The sequence below is a fragment of the Phyllobates terribilis genome, unplaced genomic scaffold, assembly GCF_046119375.1.
Source record: "Phyllobates terribilis strain yellow unplaced genomic scaffold, ASM4611937v1 Scaffold_2__4_contigs__length_985480577, whole genome shotgun sequence".
NCBI classification, from domain to species: Eukaryota; Metazoa; Chordata; class Amphibia; order Anura; family Dendrobatidae; genus Phyllobates; species Phyllobates terribilis.
Window position 1 is genome coordinate 984,435,546 of NW_027362762.1, and position 22,185 is coordinate 984,457,730.

Genomic DNA, 22,185 nt, shown 5'->3' on the forward strand with positions numbered 1-22,185 from the left:
CTTTTCCCTCCTGTGATTTCTCTCCTCTCCCTGTAATCACTTGTACATCACTCAGCTTTTCCCTCCTGTGATTTCTCTCCTCTCCCTGTAATCACTTGTACATCACTCAGCTTTTCCCTCCTGTGATTTCTCTCCTCTCCCTGTAATCACTTGTACATCACTCAGCTTTTCCCTCCTGTGATTTCTCTCCTCTCCCTGTAATCACTTGTACATCACTCAGCTTTTCCCTCCTGTGATTTCTCTCCTCTCCCTGTAATCACTTGTACATCACTCAGCTTTTCCCTCCTGTGATTTCTCTCCTCTCCCTGTAATCACTTGTACATCACTCAGCTTTTCCATCCTGTGATTTCTCTTCTCTCCCTGTAATCACTTGTACATCACTCAGCTTTTCCATCCTGTGATATATCCTGCATCTGGCTCAGCCCTAATTATCTGATGAAGATGTGCACAGGCCACTCCCCTTTGTTTCACACCTGAATACATTTGTTAGAAATTATATTGTGGACATTACATATACTAGACGTCAATCTGCTGCGCACCATATAAGTGTACAGCTATGAATTATACCAGAAGGTAACTGGATACACAGTCTAAGTAAACAATGTTCCTGTTTGTTTTCACTATTACCCCTATATTCCTTCACTTCCTACTAACTCCAGTAATCCCTACACCTAGTAAGGAGCTGGTCATCTCTCCCTCCATCCAGACCTGTTCCTCAACATACAATCCTTTGTCTCCAAACAGACAGCCACCTCATACGCTCTCCCACGCCCACCTACTAACACTTTCTCACTGCAGGCAATATCTCTACAAATCCTCGTCATCCTCACCCCATCCCTACAGTCACTTCTACCTCTCATCCACAATATATTACTAATTTTTGCAACCTTTCTAACTTTATACCCCTACACCCAGTCCCTCTAACAGGAGCTCTATGGAACGCTCGCTCTGTCTGCAACAAACTTTCATACATACATGATCTTTTCATTAGTATCAAACTTTCCTTCACACCTCAACTGCAGCTCTCAAATCAGTTGCCCCTCTCACACATACCAAAGCTCGCACAATCAACAGGCAACCCTGGCACACCAGCCTGACTAAAGACCTGAGACGGGCCACCAGAGTTGATTAACAGAGATGGAAAAGGTCCCACTCCAACGATCACTTCATTGCAATCAAACAGTCCCTCACTACTTTCAAGTCCACACTCAATGCAGAAAAACAAACATACTTATCTCTCATATCCTTCCTGTCTCACAGCCTTAAACAGCTATTTAGTACTTTCAATTCTCTCCTACGTCCCCCAGCACCTCCTCCCTCTCCTCTCATCTCAGCTGAAGACTTTTCCTCTTTCATCAAGCAGAAGATTAGGCAAAAGCTTTGCCTGATGTTGTCAAAGTCCCCACAGCCCCTCCTCATATCTACTTAACCTTCCCCCTCCAAAACCAGCTTCTCCGCCATTATGGAAGATCAACTTTCCTCTTTACTCTCCAAATCACATCTCACTATCTGTGAACTTAAACCAATCCCATGCCACCTCATCCTTAACCTTACTACAGTCTTCATCCCAACCCTTACCCACCTCTTCAACCTGTCACTAACAACTGGTGTCTTCCCCTCATGCTTCAAACATGCCTCGATCACACCCATCCTCAAAAAGGCCTCCCTTGACCCATCCTCCCTGACAAACTACCGCCCCATATCACTTCTCCCCTATGCCTCAAAACTACTTGATGTATTAATGAACCAATATAGAAGAAAGGTGTCTAAATGTCCGCGCTCCTCCGCATACAATGATGATCTCGTGTCCAATGGATAGATGTAAGAATTGTATTAAATAAAAGCCACATTCAAATGCGTTTCGTATATATTAAAATACTATGTGTGTATATACTGTATATATATATGATACATATATATTATATATACACACATAATATTTTAATATATCTGTGATTATATGTGTTTTTATGTTCACTTACCACTATGCTAATAATATGCAACATATTGGCCGTTGCATGGGGGAAGGAAGAAAAAAAATTATTTTTTTTTCATGCATGTTTGTATTTAAGCTGCACTAGAGAAGTCTGTATACTGAGGAAGCGGACAGGACGTCCACGAAACGCGTTTGAATGTGGCTTTTATTTAATACAATTCTTACATCTATCCATCGGACACGAGATCATCTTTGTATGTGGAGGAGCACGGACATTTAGACACCTTTCTTCTACATCGGTTCATTGATACATTTTGGAAACCTGCTAGGGTTGGTGTTATCTGCAGCTCTCCACATTAGCTCTTATATGTGTTGTGCATCATCACAACACGACAAGGTGAGCGTCCTTTTTATTATTCAACCATTGTTTCATTGGGTAACAGCACCATTAGCGCCCCTATTCTATTTTGTTTTAGGCTAAGTGCCCACGTTGCAGAAATGAAGCATATTTTATACGCTTCTCCCTGGCAGGAAAAACGCATGCGGATTGTGCATGCGGATGGTGCATGCGGATTTTAAATGCGGTTTTCCCGCCAGGTAGAAGCGTTTGTCAAGCGTTCTTCACGTGCATTTCTGCATGCGGGTTATCAAGCGCTTTCCAAGCGATTATAGCGTCACTTGGAAAAGTGCTTGACAACTTGTTCACACTATATAAATCCATGCAACTGGCAACCGGCATATATAGTGTGACCAAGTTAGTTAAAAAAAAGAATAAGAATGGTAAAAAAAAAAGTTTATACTCACCTTCCGATGTCCTCCCGGTGTTTTGTCTGCTCCGTCCGGTATGTTGGGCGGCTTGCGGTGGTGTGAAGGACCTGCGGTGACGTCATTGAGCCATGTGATGGGTCACATGACTCAGCGACGTCATAGCAGGTCCTTCACATCAACGCGAACATTGCAAGAAACTGGACGGAGCAGACAAAACACCGGGAAGACATCGGAAGGTGAGTATAAACTTTATTTTTTATTTTAAATTCTTTTTTATACAGTTTCTATGGTACCTGGGTCTGGATGAGAGTCTCTTCTTCTCCAGACCTGGGTACCATCCGCACATAGAAACGCATAATATCCGTGTGTGCAGATGTAGTGACACGGATATTAAGCGTTTCAATGCAAGTCAATGGCGGCAATTACGCTGCGTGTCCGCAAAATTAATGAACATGCTGCGGATTTTTGAGGGCAGAATAAACGCTGCGGAAAAATCCGCAACATGGGCATTGACAGTGCGGCTTGACATTGGGGACCATGGGGGGCGGATTACCAAGCGTTTCCCAAGCGTTTATGCTGTGGAAATTCAACAGCATAAACGCTTGTAAAACGCTACGTGGGCATACAGCCTAATAGTATCAAAACTGCTGGAACAATACGTCCATTTTGAACTGTCCTCCCACCTCTCCTCCTGCTTCCTCTTTGACCTCTTACAATCTGGCTTACGACTGCATCATTCTACTGAAACTGCCCTGACTAAAGTCACCAACGACCTACTAACCACCAAATCCAAGCGTCACTATTCTGTCCTCCTCCTCCTGGACCTGTCCTCCTCCTCCTGGACCTGTCATCTGCCTTCGACACAGTGGACCATTCCCTACAGACTCTCTCATCTCTCGGCATCACAGACTTGGCCCTATCCTGGATCTCCTCATACATAACAGACCGGACATTCAGTGTCTACCAATCACACACCACCTCCTCATCTCGCCCCCTATCTGTTGGTGACCCCAAGGTTCAGTTCTAGGACCCCTGCTCTTCTCCATCTACACCTTAGGCCTGGGACAGCTCATAGAGTCTCACGGCTTTCAGTATCATCTCTATGTTGATGACACACAGATCTACCTCTCTGGGCCCGATATCTCCTCCCTACTAACCAGAATCCCACAATGTCTGTCCGCTATTTCATCCTTTTTCTCTGCTAGATTTCTAAAACTCAACATGGATAAAACAGAATTCATCATCATCTTTCCATGATCTCACTCAACCCCCCCATCTGACCTATCCATCAAAGTTAATGGCTGTCCACTCTCACCAGTCCCACAAGCTCGCTGCCTCGGGGTAACTCTTGATTCTAAACCACATATCCAAGCCCTTTCCACTTCCTGCCGACTCCAACTCAAAAATATCTCCCGGATCCGCACATTCCTCAACCATGAATCTGCAAAAACACTAGAGCACGCCCTCATCATCTCCCGCCTCGACTACTGCAACCTCCTGCTCTGTGGCCTCCCCTCTAACACTCTCGCACCCCTCCAATCCATCCTGAACTCTGCTGCCCGACTAATCCACCTGTCCCCCCGCTATTCCCCGGCCTCTCCTCTCTGTCAATCCCTTCACTGGCTTTCCATTGCCCAGAGACTGCAGTTCAAAACCCTAACCCTGGCATACAAAGCCATCCACAACCTGTCTCCTCCATACATCTGTGACCTAAATATGGTAGGTCACCACACTCCTGTGGCAGATCGGTGCACAAGAAGGGTCCAATCCCACAGCAATAAGATGAAGAACTTGGCACACAAGATGACTTGAGAATTTAATAGTAGAAAAAGTAGTACAAAACAAACGTTTCAGTCATGTAGGGCCTTCCTCAGTGTACTAAAACATAGCAAAATAATATATTAATCAACATAATCGATGAAAACACAAGAAAATATGCAAAACTGTTCATAATACACAAACTAAAAAAAAGAAGGGAAAGGGAGTATGCTGTTAGCTAATTGTTTGTGAAGACTTTCAGCCATTACAGGAACATTTAGCTAATGTTATAGCTTTAGTAAGTTAACATTATTTGTTGTACTTTGTTGCCATCTACTGGCCGTTGTTATAATATGTTGGTTATGTATTATTACTGTGTTATCCACTATCCTTCCTGTCTGCAACTCCTCCTATCTTTTCCTCACTTCTTCTTCTTGTTCAGTGCCATCTTGACAACACATGCTACAGGACTGGAGAAAGGATTCTCTCGCTAGCTGTAATCCCGTGCTTCTAATGTCACCTCACTTCTACCTCATCGTCATCCCCTCACCTTCCTTGTCATCTCACCTCATCTCATCAAGGTGCTGTGAATAAAACCTGTTGAATTCATTACTGCATCATCCTTCCGGACTAATCACGTGCAGTTCATAAGGAATAGAAGCACAGGTTAGTGAGTAACGCTGTCCGCCATCGCTTATACAGAAATCCCTCAGACACATCTCACCCCACGTACATCGGTGGCAGAATAATAAGGAGAGACCTAAGTCTACAGTGTCTGTGTGCATATGCATTGTCTGCTAGCAAGTCTATGACCGTCCACCATCTTAGCTAAAGCATGACCACAAAAAGCACCGTGGATCCCTCTGTGGGAGAAGCACATCATTTTCCTGACACCACAGATGCTCCAGGAGCAGAGTCCACACCAAGCTGACACAAAGGGTCAGAGAGAACCTGGAGACAACCAGAGATGAGCTCCATGATAACCTAGATCATTTATGGGGCAGAGTTGACCGCTATTTAGCAGCTATTCCACGCGCTAACAATGACGCAGCAGATTTAACCGCTGTGACAGTTACTGGTATGGTATATGAGGGGAGGTATGTGTCACGCAGGTTGCTAGCCTGTGTGAACTGAAACCAATGGACTTTCTGCCAGCATGTTATTTGCTAGTGGGTTAACTCACTTAAAGGGCGTGGTTTTAGGGGAATGACATAGAGATGGGAGGGAAGTCATTCCCCATACCTCCACCTCAGGGTGTGGCTGAGCAACGTTTAAATGTTCAGTCCTGTTTTTTTTTTTCTTTGAGTTGTGTTTGGAGAGGCAAGGTCTCCAGACTGGACAGCCATAGCTCAGGAGGGAGCTGAAAGCTGGACGTAACCAGTGTGAACGACCCACACACACATATATGGACTGTGCTATAGTTTATCTTTTGTTTTGTTGTTTTGCCAAGTAAGGCTGTATTTACTTGCTGGAGTGCAGAGCTTTATGCTCCTAATAAAGCCTGCAAAGAAAACCTGGGTTCCTGAGTCTACTTCCGGAAGTGGCAGAGCGAGTCGTCCTACCACAGTTGGTGTAAGAGTGCTGGCAAGATTCCAGGAACACGTCTGCCACAGAGACCGGTGGATGTCCTGGGTGAAGGCTGCCAGCCAGCCAGAGTTGTCCGGCAGCATGGAGAAGCTCATTAAGCACCTGGTGCAGAGCCAACAATAAATGCACCAGCAGCACTTGCAGAGCCAGCAGCAGCACCAGGAGACAACCAAACTGTTGCTGCAACTGATTCAGTTGCAGCAAAAGTCGCAGGAGCAACAAAAGCACCAGCAGGAGCAGCAACAGCAGATACTGCTTCTGGCGGACGCCATCCAGGGCAGAGCAACCGCCCCACCCCCCCCCAGGGTCGACTGATGACTCCCATGTCAAGAAGGCGGTAAGACGGGCCATGCAGAAGATGACCCCCGGGGTTGATGTAGAAGCCTTTCTGACAGTCTTATTTGTCGGGTCAAACCCAAAAGGCATATTACGACTTAGCACTGCAGGATGCCAAGGAATACGCCAAGCTAAAGACAGAGATCCTAGCATGCCAGGGTGTGAATATGGCGGTGAGAGCCCAACAAGTCCACCACTGGGCGTCTGCCAGCGACAAACCCCCTCGCTCACAGATGTTTGATCTACTGCATCTCGTTCAGAAGCGGTTGCAGCCAGAGTCTGCCACTCCGGTCCAGATGGTTGAGCGGGTGGTGATTGATAAGATTTGCACACTCCCTTCCTAAGTCGGTACAGACTTGGGTTGCCCGGGGCGATCCCCAGAACGCAAATGACTTAATCGGCCTGGTAGAAAGGTATCAGGTTGTCGAGAAATCCCTCGGGAAACTGGATATAGTAATTTCTCTGTACTGGGATACCCAAAAGGGGGCGGGTTCACCACAGAAAGGGTCTAGAGCCACCAATGGGGGGCGTCTCACTCCCACTGAAGGTGCCACAAGAACTGTTAAAGATATAGTCTGTTGGCGGTGTCACAACCCTGGACACGTAGCCGTCCGGTGTCATATGTCCCCTGAGGCCATGGACTGCAGCCTAGGAAGACGGGGTTCCTATTATGCTTATCCAGCCTGCAGTGTGGACTGTCGACCCCACCTTTAATGGAGTAAAGGTGCTTGGACTGTTGGACTCTGGGAGCCTGGTGACATTAATCAGAGCTACTCTTGCCCACCAGATGATCCCTTCCAAAACTGTAGGCATTCGGTGCATCCATGGCGACGCCAAGAACTATCCGATGGCTGGAGTGACAGTGGGAACAGACTGTGGTGCCCAGTCCCACGAGGTTGGGGTGATTAAGGACCTGATACATCCCGTCATACTGGGCCGTGATTTTTCTTCATTTTGGGACTTGTGGGTGAAGGGAACCGGACTAAGTAGCATGGAGAAAAGCCAGGTCTCTGGAGAAGAACCCCTGACGAAGTCTCAAGTGGATGAGTTCCCACTGTGCGTCCTTGCCGGTGATGAGGCCAAGATGGTGACCGAGGAGGCCGATCTCCCTGAGTTAGATGTGTCTGGGGAAAACTTTGGGACTGCGCAAGTTCGGGACCTGACTTTAAAGGGGGCGTTAGACCAGGTTACTGTATGTAATGGGGTTGCCCAAGAGCCGGGGGCCGATACCAGGTTCCCCCACTTTGCAGTTCAGGTGGAGTTGCTATATCGGGTGGCTAAACTAAGGGGCGATGAGAAAGTGGAACAACCGTTAGTGCCGGGACAATACCAACGGAGGGTACTGGATATGGCACACACACATATCCTGGGGGGACACCTAGGGGTGGGAAAAAAACTCAGGAGAGAATAGGGAGGAGGTTTTATTGGCCAGGATGTTACCGGGAGATCTTAAACTATTGTAGGTCCTGCCCCACCTGTCAGATAACCGCGCCCACCTCCCACTTCCGTAGCCCCTTAGTTCCCCTACCTGTGATAGAAGTTCCGTTTGAGAGGACTGCCATGGACCTCGTGGGCCCCTTAGTTAAATCGGCCCGGGGCCACCGATATATCTTGGTCATCATGGACTATGCGACCCGGAACCCTGAAGCGGTACCCTCGGGAACTTGTCCACATCTTTGCCAGGACTGGCCAAACAAAGGAAATCCTGACGGACCAAGGAACCCCCATTCATGAGCAAGGTGATGAAGGAGCTGTGTAAAGTGCTTCGAATTACCCAGATGTGAACCTCCATTTACCATCCGCAGACCGATGGTCTGGTGGAGTGCTGTAATAAGACTCTGAAAGCAATGCTCAAAAAGGTCGTCGAGAAGGATGGTCGAGACTGGTAATTTCCAGCACTGATCCACAATTTAGGCCGCAGCCAGCAGACCCTATAGGGACTAAACCACAACTTAACCCTCATGCCGCATCATTCAGTCCTGATCCGTCTCAGTCATATAAACCAGAGAACTTACATTCCCCAGGGATACCACAAGTTAATCCTGCAACTATGACCAGGAGATCGGACATGTCTGACTTTGCCAGATACATGATTTGCAAGGAGTTAATAAACATCAGTCTCAAAGTTTGATAATTGTGCCGAGAATTATAGAGCCTGGAAGTTGACCTTTCAAGCAGTAATCCAAGACCTTAACCTCACTGGCAAGGAACAACTAGATTTGCTTGTTAACTGGTTAGGCCCTGAATCAGCGGAGCGCATCTAGACAACAAGGGCAGTTCATGTGGACTATTCAGATGCAGGTCTTATTGCAGCATGGGAGAGACTGGAGCAAACCTACCGCAGCTCAGAAGCCATAGAGTCTACCTTATTTAAGAAACTGCAAACTTTCCCAAAGATGACTAACAAGGACAATCGAAAACTTCAAGATCTGAGCGACCTGCTAAAGGAAATAGAATTGGCAAAATTAGACCCACGTCTTTCAGGACTGAGTTACCTTGATACTGCTCATGGCGTAACTCCAGTAGTGACCAAGTTGCCACACAGCATGCAGGATAAATGGGCAGACCACGGCTCATGGTATAAAAAAGACAGCATAATGTGTCCTTTCCTCCCTTTTAATATTTTTCCAGGTTCGTCAGTGATCAAGCTCGGAAGAAGAATGATACCAGGCTCGACTTCATTGAACCTACTCCACCAGCTTCATCGTCATCTTCTACAAGGAACGCTAACAATATCACCAAACGTAGAGAGTTAGGCTGAGTGCACACGATGTGGTTTTAATGCGTTTCCGTGGCGGTCATTCCACCGCGAAAACACATTAAAATTACTTGGTAAGATGTCTGCCATGTACAGTCATGGCCAAAAGTTTTGAGAATGACACCAAAATTATATTTTCACATGATCTGCTGGCCTCTGGTTTTTATTAGTGTTTGTCTGATGTTTATATCACATACAGAAATATAATTGCAACCATATTATGAGTACCAATAGGTTATATTGACAGTTAGAATGAGTTAATGCAGCAAGTCAATATTTGCAGTGTTGCCCCTTCTTCTTCAAGACCTCTGTAATTCTCCCTGGCATGCTCTCAATCAACTTTTGGACCAAATCCTGACTGATAGCAGTCCATTCTTGCATAATCAAAGCTTGCATTTTGCCAGAATTTGTTGGGTTTTGTTTGTCCACCCGTCTCTTGATGATTGACCACAAGTTCTCAATGGGATTAAGATCTGGGGAGTTTCCAGGCCATGGACCCAAAATGTCTATGTTTTGTTCCATGAGCCATTTAGTTATCACCTCTGCTTTATGGCAAGGTGCTCCATCATGCTGGAAAAGGCATTTTTGGGCGCCAGACTGCTCTTGGACGGTTGGGAGAAGTTGCTCTTGGAGGACATTCTGGTACCATTCTTTATTCATGGATGTGTTTTTAGGCAAGACTGCGAGTGAGCCGATTCCCTTGGCTGAGAAGCAACCCCACACATGAATGGTTTCAGGATGCTTTACAGTTGGCATGAGACAAGACTGGTGGTAGCGCTCACCTCTTCTTCTCCGAATAAGCTGTTTTCCAGATGTCCCAAACAATCGAAAAGGGGATTCATCAGAGAAAATGACTTTGCCCCAGTCCTCAGCAGTCCACTCCCTGTACCTTTTGCAGAATATCAGTCGGTCCCTGATGTTTTTTCTGGAGAGAAGTGGCTTCTTTGCTGCCCTCCTTGAAACCAGCCCTTGCTCAAAGAGTCTCCGCCTCACAGTGCGTGCAGAAGCACTCACACCAGCCTGCTGCCATTCCTGAGCAAGCTCGGCACTGCTGGTAGTCCGATCCCGCAGCTGAAACAGTTTTAAGATACGGTCCTGGCGCTTGCTGGTCTTTCTTGGGCGCCCTGGAGCCTTTTTGACAACAATGGAAGCTCTCTCCTTGAAGTTCTTGATGATGCGATAGATTGTTGACTGAGGTGCAATCTTTGTAGCTGCGATACTCTTCCCTGTTAGGCCATTTTTGTGCAGTGCAATGATGGCAGCACGTGTTTCTTTAGAGATAACCATGGTTAACTGAAGAGAAACAATGATACCAAGAACCAGCCTCCTTTTAAAGTGTCCAGTGATGTCATTCTTACTTAATCATGACTGATTGATCGCCAGCCCTGTCCTCATCAACACCCACACCTGTGTTAATGGATCAATCACTAAAATGATGTTAGCTGCTCCTTTTAAGGCAGGACTGCAATGATGTTGAAATGTGTTTTGGGGGTTAAAGTTCATTTTCTGGGCAAATATTGACTTTGCAAGTACAGTAATTGCTGTTAAGCTGATCACTCTTTGACATTCAGGAGTATATGCAAATTGCCATTACAAAAAATGAAGCAGTAAACTTTGGAAAAATTACTATTTGTCTCATTCTCAATACTTTTGGCCATGACTGTATACCAATGATACCAAATTTCCGCTGCGGATTATCATTGCGGCAAAAACCGCAGCACAACCAATTCAGGCACTATTTTGTGGCGAAATTGCGCCCATTGACTTGCATTGAATCACAGCAAACCCTCATGTATAATATCTATACATGCGGATTGGCTGCGTTTCACTGTACATTGTAGGGCGCGGGCTTGCACCCTGCAGTGTACTTCCAGGACCTGCGGTGACATCACTGATCAGCTGATGGTCGCATGACCATCAGGTGATCAGTGCCGGCAGCAATCCTCTGATGGTTATGCGACCATCAGGTGATCAGCTAATGCTTAGCTTCCACGGTATCACAGTGTATCATTGCTCTACATGGCAGACCTCTTACCAAGTGGTTTTAATGGATTTCCGCGGCGAAAAAAACACAGCAGAAACGCATTAAAACCGCATCGTGTGAACTCAGCCTAATGGACAACATATTTCGCAATGACCACGCAGAGCCAGCTCCACCCTTGCAAGCCAATGAAGAATGCTGGTATCTACCTTCCTTTGGAGTATATCATCCAAGAAAGCCTAAACAAATCAGGTTGGTGTTCAATTCAAGCGCAAAACATGATGGTGTATCTCTGAACGACGTTCTCCTCACTGGTCCCAACCTGACTAATAACCTGGTGGGAGTGCTCATGAGATTCAGGAAAGAACCAGTTGCCATTTTACTGACATTGAACAAATGTTCCATTGTTTCATCGTGCGACAAGATCACAGAAACTATCTCCGTTTTCTATGGCACCGAGACAACGACACCAGCAAGGAAATGTTGAATACCGCATGAAGGTGCACGTGTTCGGAAACAGTCGTTCTCCTGCAGTCGCTACGTACGGCCGACGTAGGACTGCCTCAGATGGCGAATTAGAGTTTGGGAAGGACACATAACAGTTTACTGAAAAGGACTTCTACGTGGACGACAGTCTCAAATCCCTGCCCACGGGGAAAGAAGCCATAGATCTGCTCAATCTGACACAAGGCCCGGAGTTCCTTCTCAGCCAGTTTGAAGAGATTGCTGTTGAAGACAGTTTTAGCCTTCAGGATCCAGACATTGACCCAAAGATTCGTCCTGATGTCAGCACCCTCATCACCAAATCCAAGGAGAAAGTGGGCTTGGACTGTCGGCGATTTGATCGCTTCTCCAGATGGACAAGGCTTGTTCGTGCTATTGCAAGGTTAGTCCACATTGTACAATGCTATCGCAATAAGGACAGTAACGCTGATTGTTGCAGTTGGCACATCTGTCATAAGCCTCTCTCTGCAGAAGACATTGCTCTGAGTGAACTGTTTGTGATACGTAATGTGCAGCAGAATGTTTTTCACAAGGAGCTAGAATGTATACGTAAAAGGCAAGTCATTCCTAAAAACAGCCCCATTGTCAATTTAAATCCAGTAATTGACAATTAGGGTTTACAGAGAGTCGGTGGTCATTTAAACAAAGCCAAGTTGGAGGAGGCATAAAAGAATCCTCTAATCATTCCTGGCCGTCACCATATCACCACTCTACTAATATGACATTACCATGAAAAGGTCAAACATCGAGGCAGATACTTCACTGAAGGCGCCTTAAGAGCTGCAGGCCTCTGGACTGTGGGAGCAGAGAGACAGGTTTCCCATTTAATTCATCTTTGTGTTCAGTGTCGCAAGACAAGAGGAAAACTGCAACAACAACAGATGTCTTATTTGCCTGCGGTGCCTGCGGATGGCTAAATGGTGGCTCTGTGCTTGTCCTATGTTGATTTGGACGTTTTTGGACAGTGGGAAGTCACTGCACGTAGGACCAGAGGCGGACATGCAGAGAGTAAACGTTGGGCAGTGTTGTCCACATGCATGAGTGTACGAGCAATACTCACAGAAGTAATAGAATCCATGGATTCATCCAGTTTCATCAATGACTTAAGACGATTCCTCGCCATACGAGAACCAGTAAAGCAAATAAGGTCTGATTGTGGAGCAAACTTTGTAGATGCCTGTCGAGAGCTACAATTGAATTCAACACCGGTCCATGATTTCTTGGCAAATAATGGTTGTTCGTGGGTCTTCATCCCTCCTCACGCTTCCCATATGGGGGTGGATCATGGGAAAGAATGATAGACATCACTCATCGGATACTCAAGGTCTATGTTGATGTACTCAAACCTCTCGAGACTCACTCACGAGACCTTAACCACTTTCTTAGCAGAAGTGTCTGCTATTGTAAATTCAAGACCTCTTGTTCCCATATGTATGGATTCAGAATCTCCAGCTATTCTTACACCAGCAACTCTCCTCACTCAGACACTTTGAACCGTTCTTAGCCCACGTGAAGATGCTGTGGCCGGTAACAAATACCAGAGACGTTGGAAACGTACAACATTTGGCTAACTGTTTCTGGAGTAGTTGGAAGAGGGAGCACCTTACTCTTCTTCAAAGACAAAGAAAATGGCAACAAGTTAAACCTAGCTTACAAGTAGGAGATCTTGCCTCATGAAAGACCAGAAGGTCGAAAGAAACGCATGGCCTATGAGACTTACATCAAAAACCTTTCCAAGTGAAGATGGCAAGGTGCGCAAAGTGGAAATGATAGTTACGAAGCAAGGTGACCCCAAATCTTTTATTAGGCCTATATCAGAGGTTATCTTACTCATGTCGGTTGAGAATTAACAACTATTCATTCAACCAGATGGAGCTTTCAAGGAACTTTCAGACTACTTAAGATGCTCTTCTGATTGCAACCAGGAACTGTAACCTTTGAATTACAATTCGGTTGGAGACAGTTTGGCCTGGTGCGGCTTCTCCAATCCGAAGATGGGTTATCCTTTGGATTACTTCAGGAACTTGTTATAGAGATTCGTCTACCTCGTTTATGTTAATGTTATTGTTGCATTGCATGCATCCACCTCAAGACTGTTAACATAGTGAAATCCAGGGATTTCAGATGGGGAGTATGCTGTTAGCTAATTGTTTGTAAAGACTTTCAGCCATTACAGGAACATTTAGCTAATGTTATAGCTTTAGTATGTTAACATTATTTGTTGTACTTTGTTGCCATCTACTGGCCGTTGTTATAATATGTTGGTTATGTATTATTACTGTGTTATCCACTATCCTTCCTGTCTGCAACTCCTCCTATCTTTTCCTCACGTCTTCTTCTTGTTCAGTGCCATCTTGACCACACATGCTACAGGACTGGAGAAAGGATTCTCTCGCTAGCTGTAATCCCGTGCTTCTAATGTCACCTCACTTCTACCTCATCGTCATCCCCTCACCTTCCTTGTCATCTCACCTCATCTCATCAAGGTGCTGTGAATAAAACCTGTTGAATTCATTACTGCATCATCCTTCCGGACTAATCACGTGCAGTTCATAAGGAATAGAAGCACAGGTTAGTGAGTAACGCTGTCCGCCATCGCTTATACAGAAATCCCTCAGACACATCTCACCCCACGTACATCGGTGGCAGAATAGGGGGATAGAGGAATCAAGGCATCAGCATCATGATCAGAGGATGATCTTTTATCATCTTTTATCATCCACAGGTTATATAGTAGCTGGACACTGCACCTCTCATTCATGTCCACTACCAGAATTTCTGGTATGTTCTTTTTTCATGATCCCTTCACCCTCATTCTCTGATCATGACACCGATGCCCTTGATTCCTCTATTCTCCCTCCCCCTCTTTTTTAAATTTATGTATTATGGACAGTTTTGCATATTTTCTTGTATTTTCACCGATTATGTTCATTTACATATTATTTTGGTTTTAGTACACTGAGAAAGGTCCTACATGACCGAAACATTTCTTTTGTACTACTTTTTCTACTATTAAATTCTCAAAATTTATTGAGTCATCTTGAGTGCCAAATTCTTCGTCTTCTACATCTCTGACCTAGTCTCCCAGTACATACCTGCACACAACCTCCGAACCTCACAAGATCTCCTTCTCTACTCCCCTCTTATCTTCTCTTCCCACAATCGCATACAAGATTTCTCCCGTGATTACCCCCTTCTCTGGAACTCTCTACCCCAACATATCAGACTCTCGCCTACAGTGGAAACCTTCAAAAGGAACCTGAAGACCCACCTCTTCCGACAAGCCTACAACCTGCAGTAACCCTCGCTCCACCATACTGCTGCACGATCAGCTCTACCCCGACCTACTGTATCCTCACCCATCCCTTGTAGACTGTGAGCCCTCGCGGGCAGGGTCCTCGCTCTACCATACCGCTGCATGACCAGCTCTACCCCCATCTACTTTATCCTCACCCTTCCCTTGTAGATTGTGAGCCCTCGCGGGCAGGGTCCTCGCTCCACCATACCGCTGTACGACCAGCTCTCCCCTCACCTACTGTATCCTCACCCATCCCCTGTAGATTGTGAGCCCTCGCGGGCAGGGTCCTCTCTCCACCATACCGCTGGATGACCAGCTCTGCCCTCACCTACTGTATCCTCACCCATCCCTTGTAGACTGTGAGCCCTCGCGGGCAGGGTCCTCTCTCCACCATACCACTGCATGACAAGCTCTACCCCCATCTACTGTATCCACACCCATCCCTTGTAGATTGTGAGCCCTCGCGGGCAGGGTCCTCGCTCCACCATACCACTGCATGACCAGCTCTGCCCTCACCTACTGTATCCTCACCCATCCCTTGTAGATTGTGAGCCCTCGCGGCAGGGTTCTCGCTCCACCATGCCACTGCACGACCAGCTCTACCCTCACCTACTGTATCCTCACCCATCCCTTGTAGATTGTGAGCCCTCGCGGCAGGGTTCTCGCTTTACCATGCCTCTACATGACCAGCTTTGCCCTCACCTACTGTATCCACACCCATCCCCTGTAGATTGTGAGCGCTCGCAGGCAGGGTCCTCGCTCTTCCTGGGCAAGTCGCGGACCCCTTTATCACATGTAAAGCGCCATGGAATAATTGGTGCTATAATAATAAATAATAATTATTTCTTGTTTGGGTTATTTTTTTGATATAGTGAATGGGATTATTACTAAATACCTAGTCCTATGTATAATCGATATATTTTCTGTGTGTTTTTCCATGTGTTGATGTAACTTCCCGTGTGTTCTCCTATATAAAATGTATTCATATAACTCTGCTCCATTATTATTTGGATTTCCATATCTGCATTATATGAACTTCAATGTATGCGAGATCCGGGACTCTATATTACCTAAAGCTTCTACTGAACCAACATGAAGAGAAAGAGGATGACGTGAAGTGTGTAAGAATGGTGAAATAAGGGGACATTCGGCCGTACTGAGGGTCTCTGCTGGTGGGGGCTTAGGCTTCAGTAATGCAGGGGTCACTCACTCTGTCTGTTCCACTATTGGCTGCCGGGAACATTTCAGTTCTTTCTTGATGAGACGCAATAAAAACTGAGGAAAAACAAAACAAAAGAAGAATGAGTGAGACAACGATCAGAGGCTGTATGGAGGCCCCTCATTACACTGGTGATGTCACAGGAGATACAACGATCAGAGACTGTATGGGGGCCCCTCATTACACTGGTGATGTCACAGGAGACACAACGATCAGAGACTGTATGGGGGCCCCTCATTACACTGGTGATGTCACAGGAGATACAACGATCAGAGGCTGTATGGAGGCCCCTCATTACACTGGTGATGTCATAGGAGACACAACGATCAGAGACTGTATGGGGGCCCCTCATTACACTGGTGATGTCACAGGAGACACAACGATCAGAGGCTGTATGGGGGCCCCTCATTACACTGGTGATGTCACAGGAGACACAACGATCAGAGGCTGTATGGAGGCCCCTCATTACACTGGTGATGTCACAGGAGACACAACGATCAGAGACTGTATGGAGGCCCCTCATTACACTGGTGATGTCACAGGAGACCCAACGATCAGAAACTGTATGGGGGCCCCTCATTACACTGGTGATGTCACAGGAGACACAACGATCAGAGACTGTATGGGGGCCCCTCATTACACTGGTGATGTCACAGGAGACACAACGATCAGAGACTGTATGGGGGCCCCTCATTACACTGGTGATGTCACAGGAGACACAACGATCAGAGGCTGCATGGGGGGCCCTCATTACACTGGTGATGTCACAGGAGACACAACGATCAGAGGCTGTATGGGGGCCTCTCATTACACTGGTGAGGTCACAGGAGACACAACGATCAGAGACTGTATGGAAGCCCCTTATTATACTGGTGATGTCACAGGAGACACAACGATCAGAGGGTGTATGGGGGGGCCCTCATTACACTGGTGATGTCACAGGAGACACAACGATCAGAGACTGTATGGAGGCCCCTCATTACACTGGTGATGTCACAGGAGACACAACGATCAGAGACTGTATGGAGGCCCCTCATTACACTGGTGATGTCACAGGAGACACAACGATCAGAGGCTGTATGGGGGCCCCTCATTACACTGGTGATGTCACAGGAGACACAACGATCAGAGACTGTATGGGGGCCCCTCATTACACTGGTGATGCCATAGGAGATACAACGATCAGAGGCTGTATGGGGGCCCCTCATTACACTGGTGATGTCACAGGAGACACAACGATCAGAGGCTGTATGAAGGCCCCTCATTACACTGGTGATGTCACAGGAGACACAACGATCAGAGACTGTATGGAGGCCCCTCATTACACTGGTGATGTCACAGGAGACACAACGATCAGAGGCTGTATGGAGGCCCCTCATTACACTGGAGATGTCACAGGAGACACAACGATAAGAGACTGTATGGAGGCCCCTCATTACACTGGTGATGTCACAGGAGATACAACGATCAGAGACTGTATGGAGGCCCCTTATTACACTGGTGATGTCACAGGAGACACAACGATCAGAGACTGTATGGAGGCCCCTCATTACACTGGTGATGTCACAGGAGACACAACGATCAGAGGCTGTATGGGGGTCCTCATTACACTGGTGATGTCACAGGAGACACAGCGATCAGAGACTGTATGGGGGCCCCTCATTACACTGGTGATGTCACAGGAGACACAACGATCAGAGACTGTATGGGGGCCCCTCATTACACTGGTAATGTCACAGGAGACACAACGATCAGAGGCTGTAAGGGGGCCCCTCATTACACTGGTGATGTCACAGGAGACACAACGATCAGAGGCTGCATGGGGGGCCCTCATTACACTGGTGATGTCACAGGAGACACAACGATCAGAGGCTGTATGGGGGCCTCTCATTACACTGGTGAGGTCACAGGAGACACAACGATCAGAGACTGTATGGAAGCCCCTTATTATACTGGTGATGTCACAGGAGACACAACGATCAGAGGGTGTATGGGGGGGCCCTCATTACACTGGTGATGTCACAGGAGACACAACGATCAGAGACTGTATGGAGGCCCCTCATTACACTGGTGATGTCACAGGAGACACAACGATCAGAGACTGTATGGAGGCCCCTCATTACACTGGTGATGTCACAGGAGACACAACGATCAGAGGCTGTATGGGGGCCCCTCATTACACTGGTGATGTCACAGGAGACACAACGATCAGAGACTGTATGGGGGCCCCTCATTACACTGGTGATGCCATAGGAGATACAACGATCAGAGGCTGTATGGGGGCCCCTCATTACACTGCTAATGTCACAGGAGACACAACGATCAGAGGCTGTATGGAGGCCCCTCATTACACTGGAAATGTCACAGGAGACACAACGATAAGAGACTGTATGGAGGCCCCTCATTACACTGGTGATGTCACAGGAGATACAACGATCAGAGACTGTATGGAGGCCCCTTATTACACTGGTGATGTCACAGGAGACACAACGATCAGAGACTGTATGGAGGCCCCTCATTACACTGGTGATGTCACAGGAGATACAACGATCAGAGACTGTATGGGGGCCCCTCATTACACTGGTGATGTCACAGAAGACACAACGATCAGAGACTGTATGGAGGCCCCTCATTACACTGGTGATGTCACAGGAGATACAACGAGCAGAGACTGTATGGGGGCCCCTCATTACACTGGTGATGTCACAGGAGATACAACGATCAGAGACTGTATGGAGGCCCCTCATTACACTGGTGATGTCATAGGAGACACAACGATCAGAGACTGTATGGGGGCCCTCATTACACTGGTGATGTCACAGGAGACACAACGATCAGAGACTGTATGGAGGCCCCTCATTACACTGGTGATGTCACAGGAGACACAACGATCAGAGACTGTATGGGGGCCCCTCATTACACTGGTGATGTCACAGGAGACACAACGATCAGAGGCTGTATGGGGGCCCCTCATTACACTGGTGATGTCACAGGAGACACAACGATCAGAGGCTGTATGGAGGCCCCTCATTACACTGGTGATGTCACAGGAGACACAACGATCAGAGACTGTATGGAGGCCCCTCATTACACTGGTGATGTCACAGGAGACCCAACGATCAGAAACTGTATGGAGGTCCCTCATTACACTGGTGATGTCACAGGAGACACAACGATCAGAGGCTGTATGGGGGCCCCTCATTACACTGGTGATGTCACAGGAGATACAACGATCAGAGGCTGTATGGGGGTCCTCATTACACTGGTGATGTCACAGGAGATACAACGATCAGAGGCTGTATGGGGGCCCCTCATTACACTGGTGATGTCACAGGAGACACAACGATCAGAGGCTTTATGGGGGTCCTCATTACACTGGTGATGTCACAGGAGATACAACGATCAGAGACTGTATGGGGGCCCCTCATTACACTGGTGGTGTCACAGGAGACACAACGATCAGAGACTGTATGGGGGTCCTCATTACACTGGTGATGTCACAGGAGATACAACGATCAGAGGCTGTATGGGGGCCCCTCATTACACTGGTGGAGTCACAGGAGACACAACGATCAGAGACTGTATGGGGGCCCCTCATTACACTGGAGATGTCACAGGAGATACAACGATCAGAAGCTGTATGGAGGCCCCTCATTACACTGGTGATGTCACAGGACAAACAACGATTAGAGACTGTATGGAGGCCCCTCATTACACTGGTGATGTCACAGGACACACAACGATTAGAGACTGTATGGGGGCCCCTCATTACACTGGTGATGTCACAGGAGACACAACGATCAGAGGCTGTATGGGGGTCCTCATTACACTGGTGATGTCACAGGAGACACAGCGATCAGAGACTGTATGGGGGCCCCTCATTACACTGGTGATGTCACAGGAGACACAACGATCAGAGACTGTATGGGGGCCCCTCATTACACTGGTGATGTCACAGGAGACACAACGATCAGAGACTGTATGGGGGCCCCTCATTACACTGGTGATGTCACAGGAGACACAACGATCAGAGGCTGCATGGGGGGCCCTCATTACACTGGTGATGTCACAGGAGACACAACGATCAGAGGCTGTATGGGGGCCTCTCATTACACTGGTGAGGTCACAGGAGACACAACGATCAGAGACTGTATGGAAGCCCCTTATTATACTGGTGATGTCACAGGAGACACAACGATCAGAGGGTGTATGGGGGGGCCCTCATTACACTGGTGATGTCACAGGAGACACAACGATCAGAGACTGTATGGAGGCCCCTCATTACACTGGTGATGTCACAGGAGACACAACGATCAGAGACTGTATGGAGGCCCCTCATTACACTGGTGATGTCACAGGAGACACAACGATCAGAGGCTGTATGGGGGCCCCTCATTACACTGGTGATGTCACAGGAGACACAACGATCAGAGACTGTATGGGGGCCCCTCATTACACTGGTGATGCCATAGGAGATACAACGATCAGAGGCTGTATGGGGGCCCCTCATTACACTGGTGATGTCACAGGAGACACAACGATCAGAGGCTGTATGAAGGCCCCTCATTACACTGGTGATGTCACAGGAGACACAACGATCAGAGACTGTATGGAGGCCCCTCATTACACTGGTGATGTCACAGGAGACACAACGATCAGAGGCTGTATGGAGGCCCCTCATTACACTGGAGATGTCACAGGAGACACAACGATAAGAGACTGTATGGAGGCCCCTCATTACACTGGTGATGTCACAGGAGATACAACGATCAGAGACTGTATGGAGGCCCCTTATTACACTGGTGATGTCACAGGAGACACAACGATCAGAGACTGTATGGAGGCCCCTCATTACACTGGTGATGTCACAGGAGATACAACGATTAGAGACTGTATGGGGGCCCCTCATTACACTGGTGATGTCACAGGAGACACAACGATCAGAGGCTGTATGGGGGTCCTCATTACACTGGTGATGTCACAGGAGACACAGCGATCAGAGACTGTATGGGGGCCCCTCATTACACTGGTGATGTCACAGGAGACACAACGATCAGAGACTGTATGGGGGCCCCTCATTACACTGGTGATGTCACAGGAGACACAACGATCAGAGGCTGTATGGGGGCCCCTCATTACACTGGTGATGTCACAGGAGACACAACGATCAGAGGCTGCATGGGGGGCCCTCATTACACTGGTGATGTCACAGGAGACACAACGATCAGAGGCTGTATGGGGGCCTCTCATTACACTGGTGAGGTCACAGGAGACACAACGATCAGAGACTGTATGGAAGCCCCTTATTATACTGGTGATGTCACAGGAGACACAACGATCAGAGGGTGTATGGGGGGGCCCTCATTACACTGGTGATGTCACAGGAGACACAACGATCAGAGACTGTATGGAGGCCCCTCATTACACTGGTGATGTCACAGGAGACACAACGATCAGAGACTGTATGGAGGCCCCTCATTACACTGGTGATGTCACAGGAGACACAACGATCAGAGGCTGTATGGGGGCCCCTCATTACACTGGTGATGTCACAGGAGACACAACGATCAGAGACTGTATGGGGGCCCCTCATTACACTGGTGATGCCATAGGAGATACAACGATCAGAGGCTGTATGGGGGCCCCTCATTACACTGCTAATGTCACAGGAGACACAACGATCAGAGGCTGTATGGAGGCCCCTCATTACACTGGAGATGTCACAGGAGACACAACGATAAGAGACTGTATGGAGGCCCCTCATTACACTGGTGATGTCACAGGAGATACAACGATCAGAGACTGTATGGAGGCCCCTTATTACACTGGTGATGTCACAGGAGACACAACGATCAGAGACTGTATGGAGGCCCCTCATTACACTGGTGATGTCACAGGAGATACAACGATCAGAGACTGTATGGGGGCCCCTCATTACACTGGTGATGTCACAGAAGACACAACGATCAGAGACTGTATGGAGGCCCCTCATTACACTGGTGATGTCACAGGAGATACAACGAGCAGAGACTGTATGGGG

At 47.5% G+C, this 22,185-nt stretch overlaps 1 protein-coding gene across 1 annotated transcript in view; it reads right to left on the reverse strand.

The window, feature by feature from the left end:
* SLC37A1 (solute carrier family 37 member 1) overlaps nt 1–22,185 on the reverse strand; it is a 147,446-nt gene that overhangs the window by 24,618 nt on the left and 100,643 nt on the right. Inside the window, exon 19 of the mRNA XM_073668824.1 lies at nt 16,137–16,201. Within this exon, the coding sequence (XP_073524925.1) occupies nt 16,137–16,201 (65 nt within the window). The remainder of the gene's footprint in view (nt 1–16,136; nt 16,202–22,185) is intronic.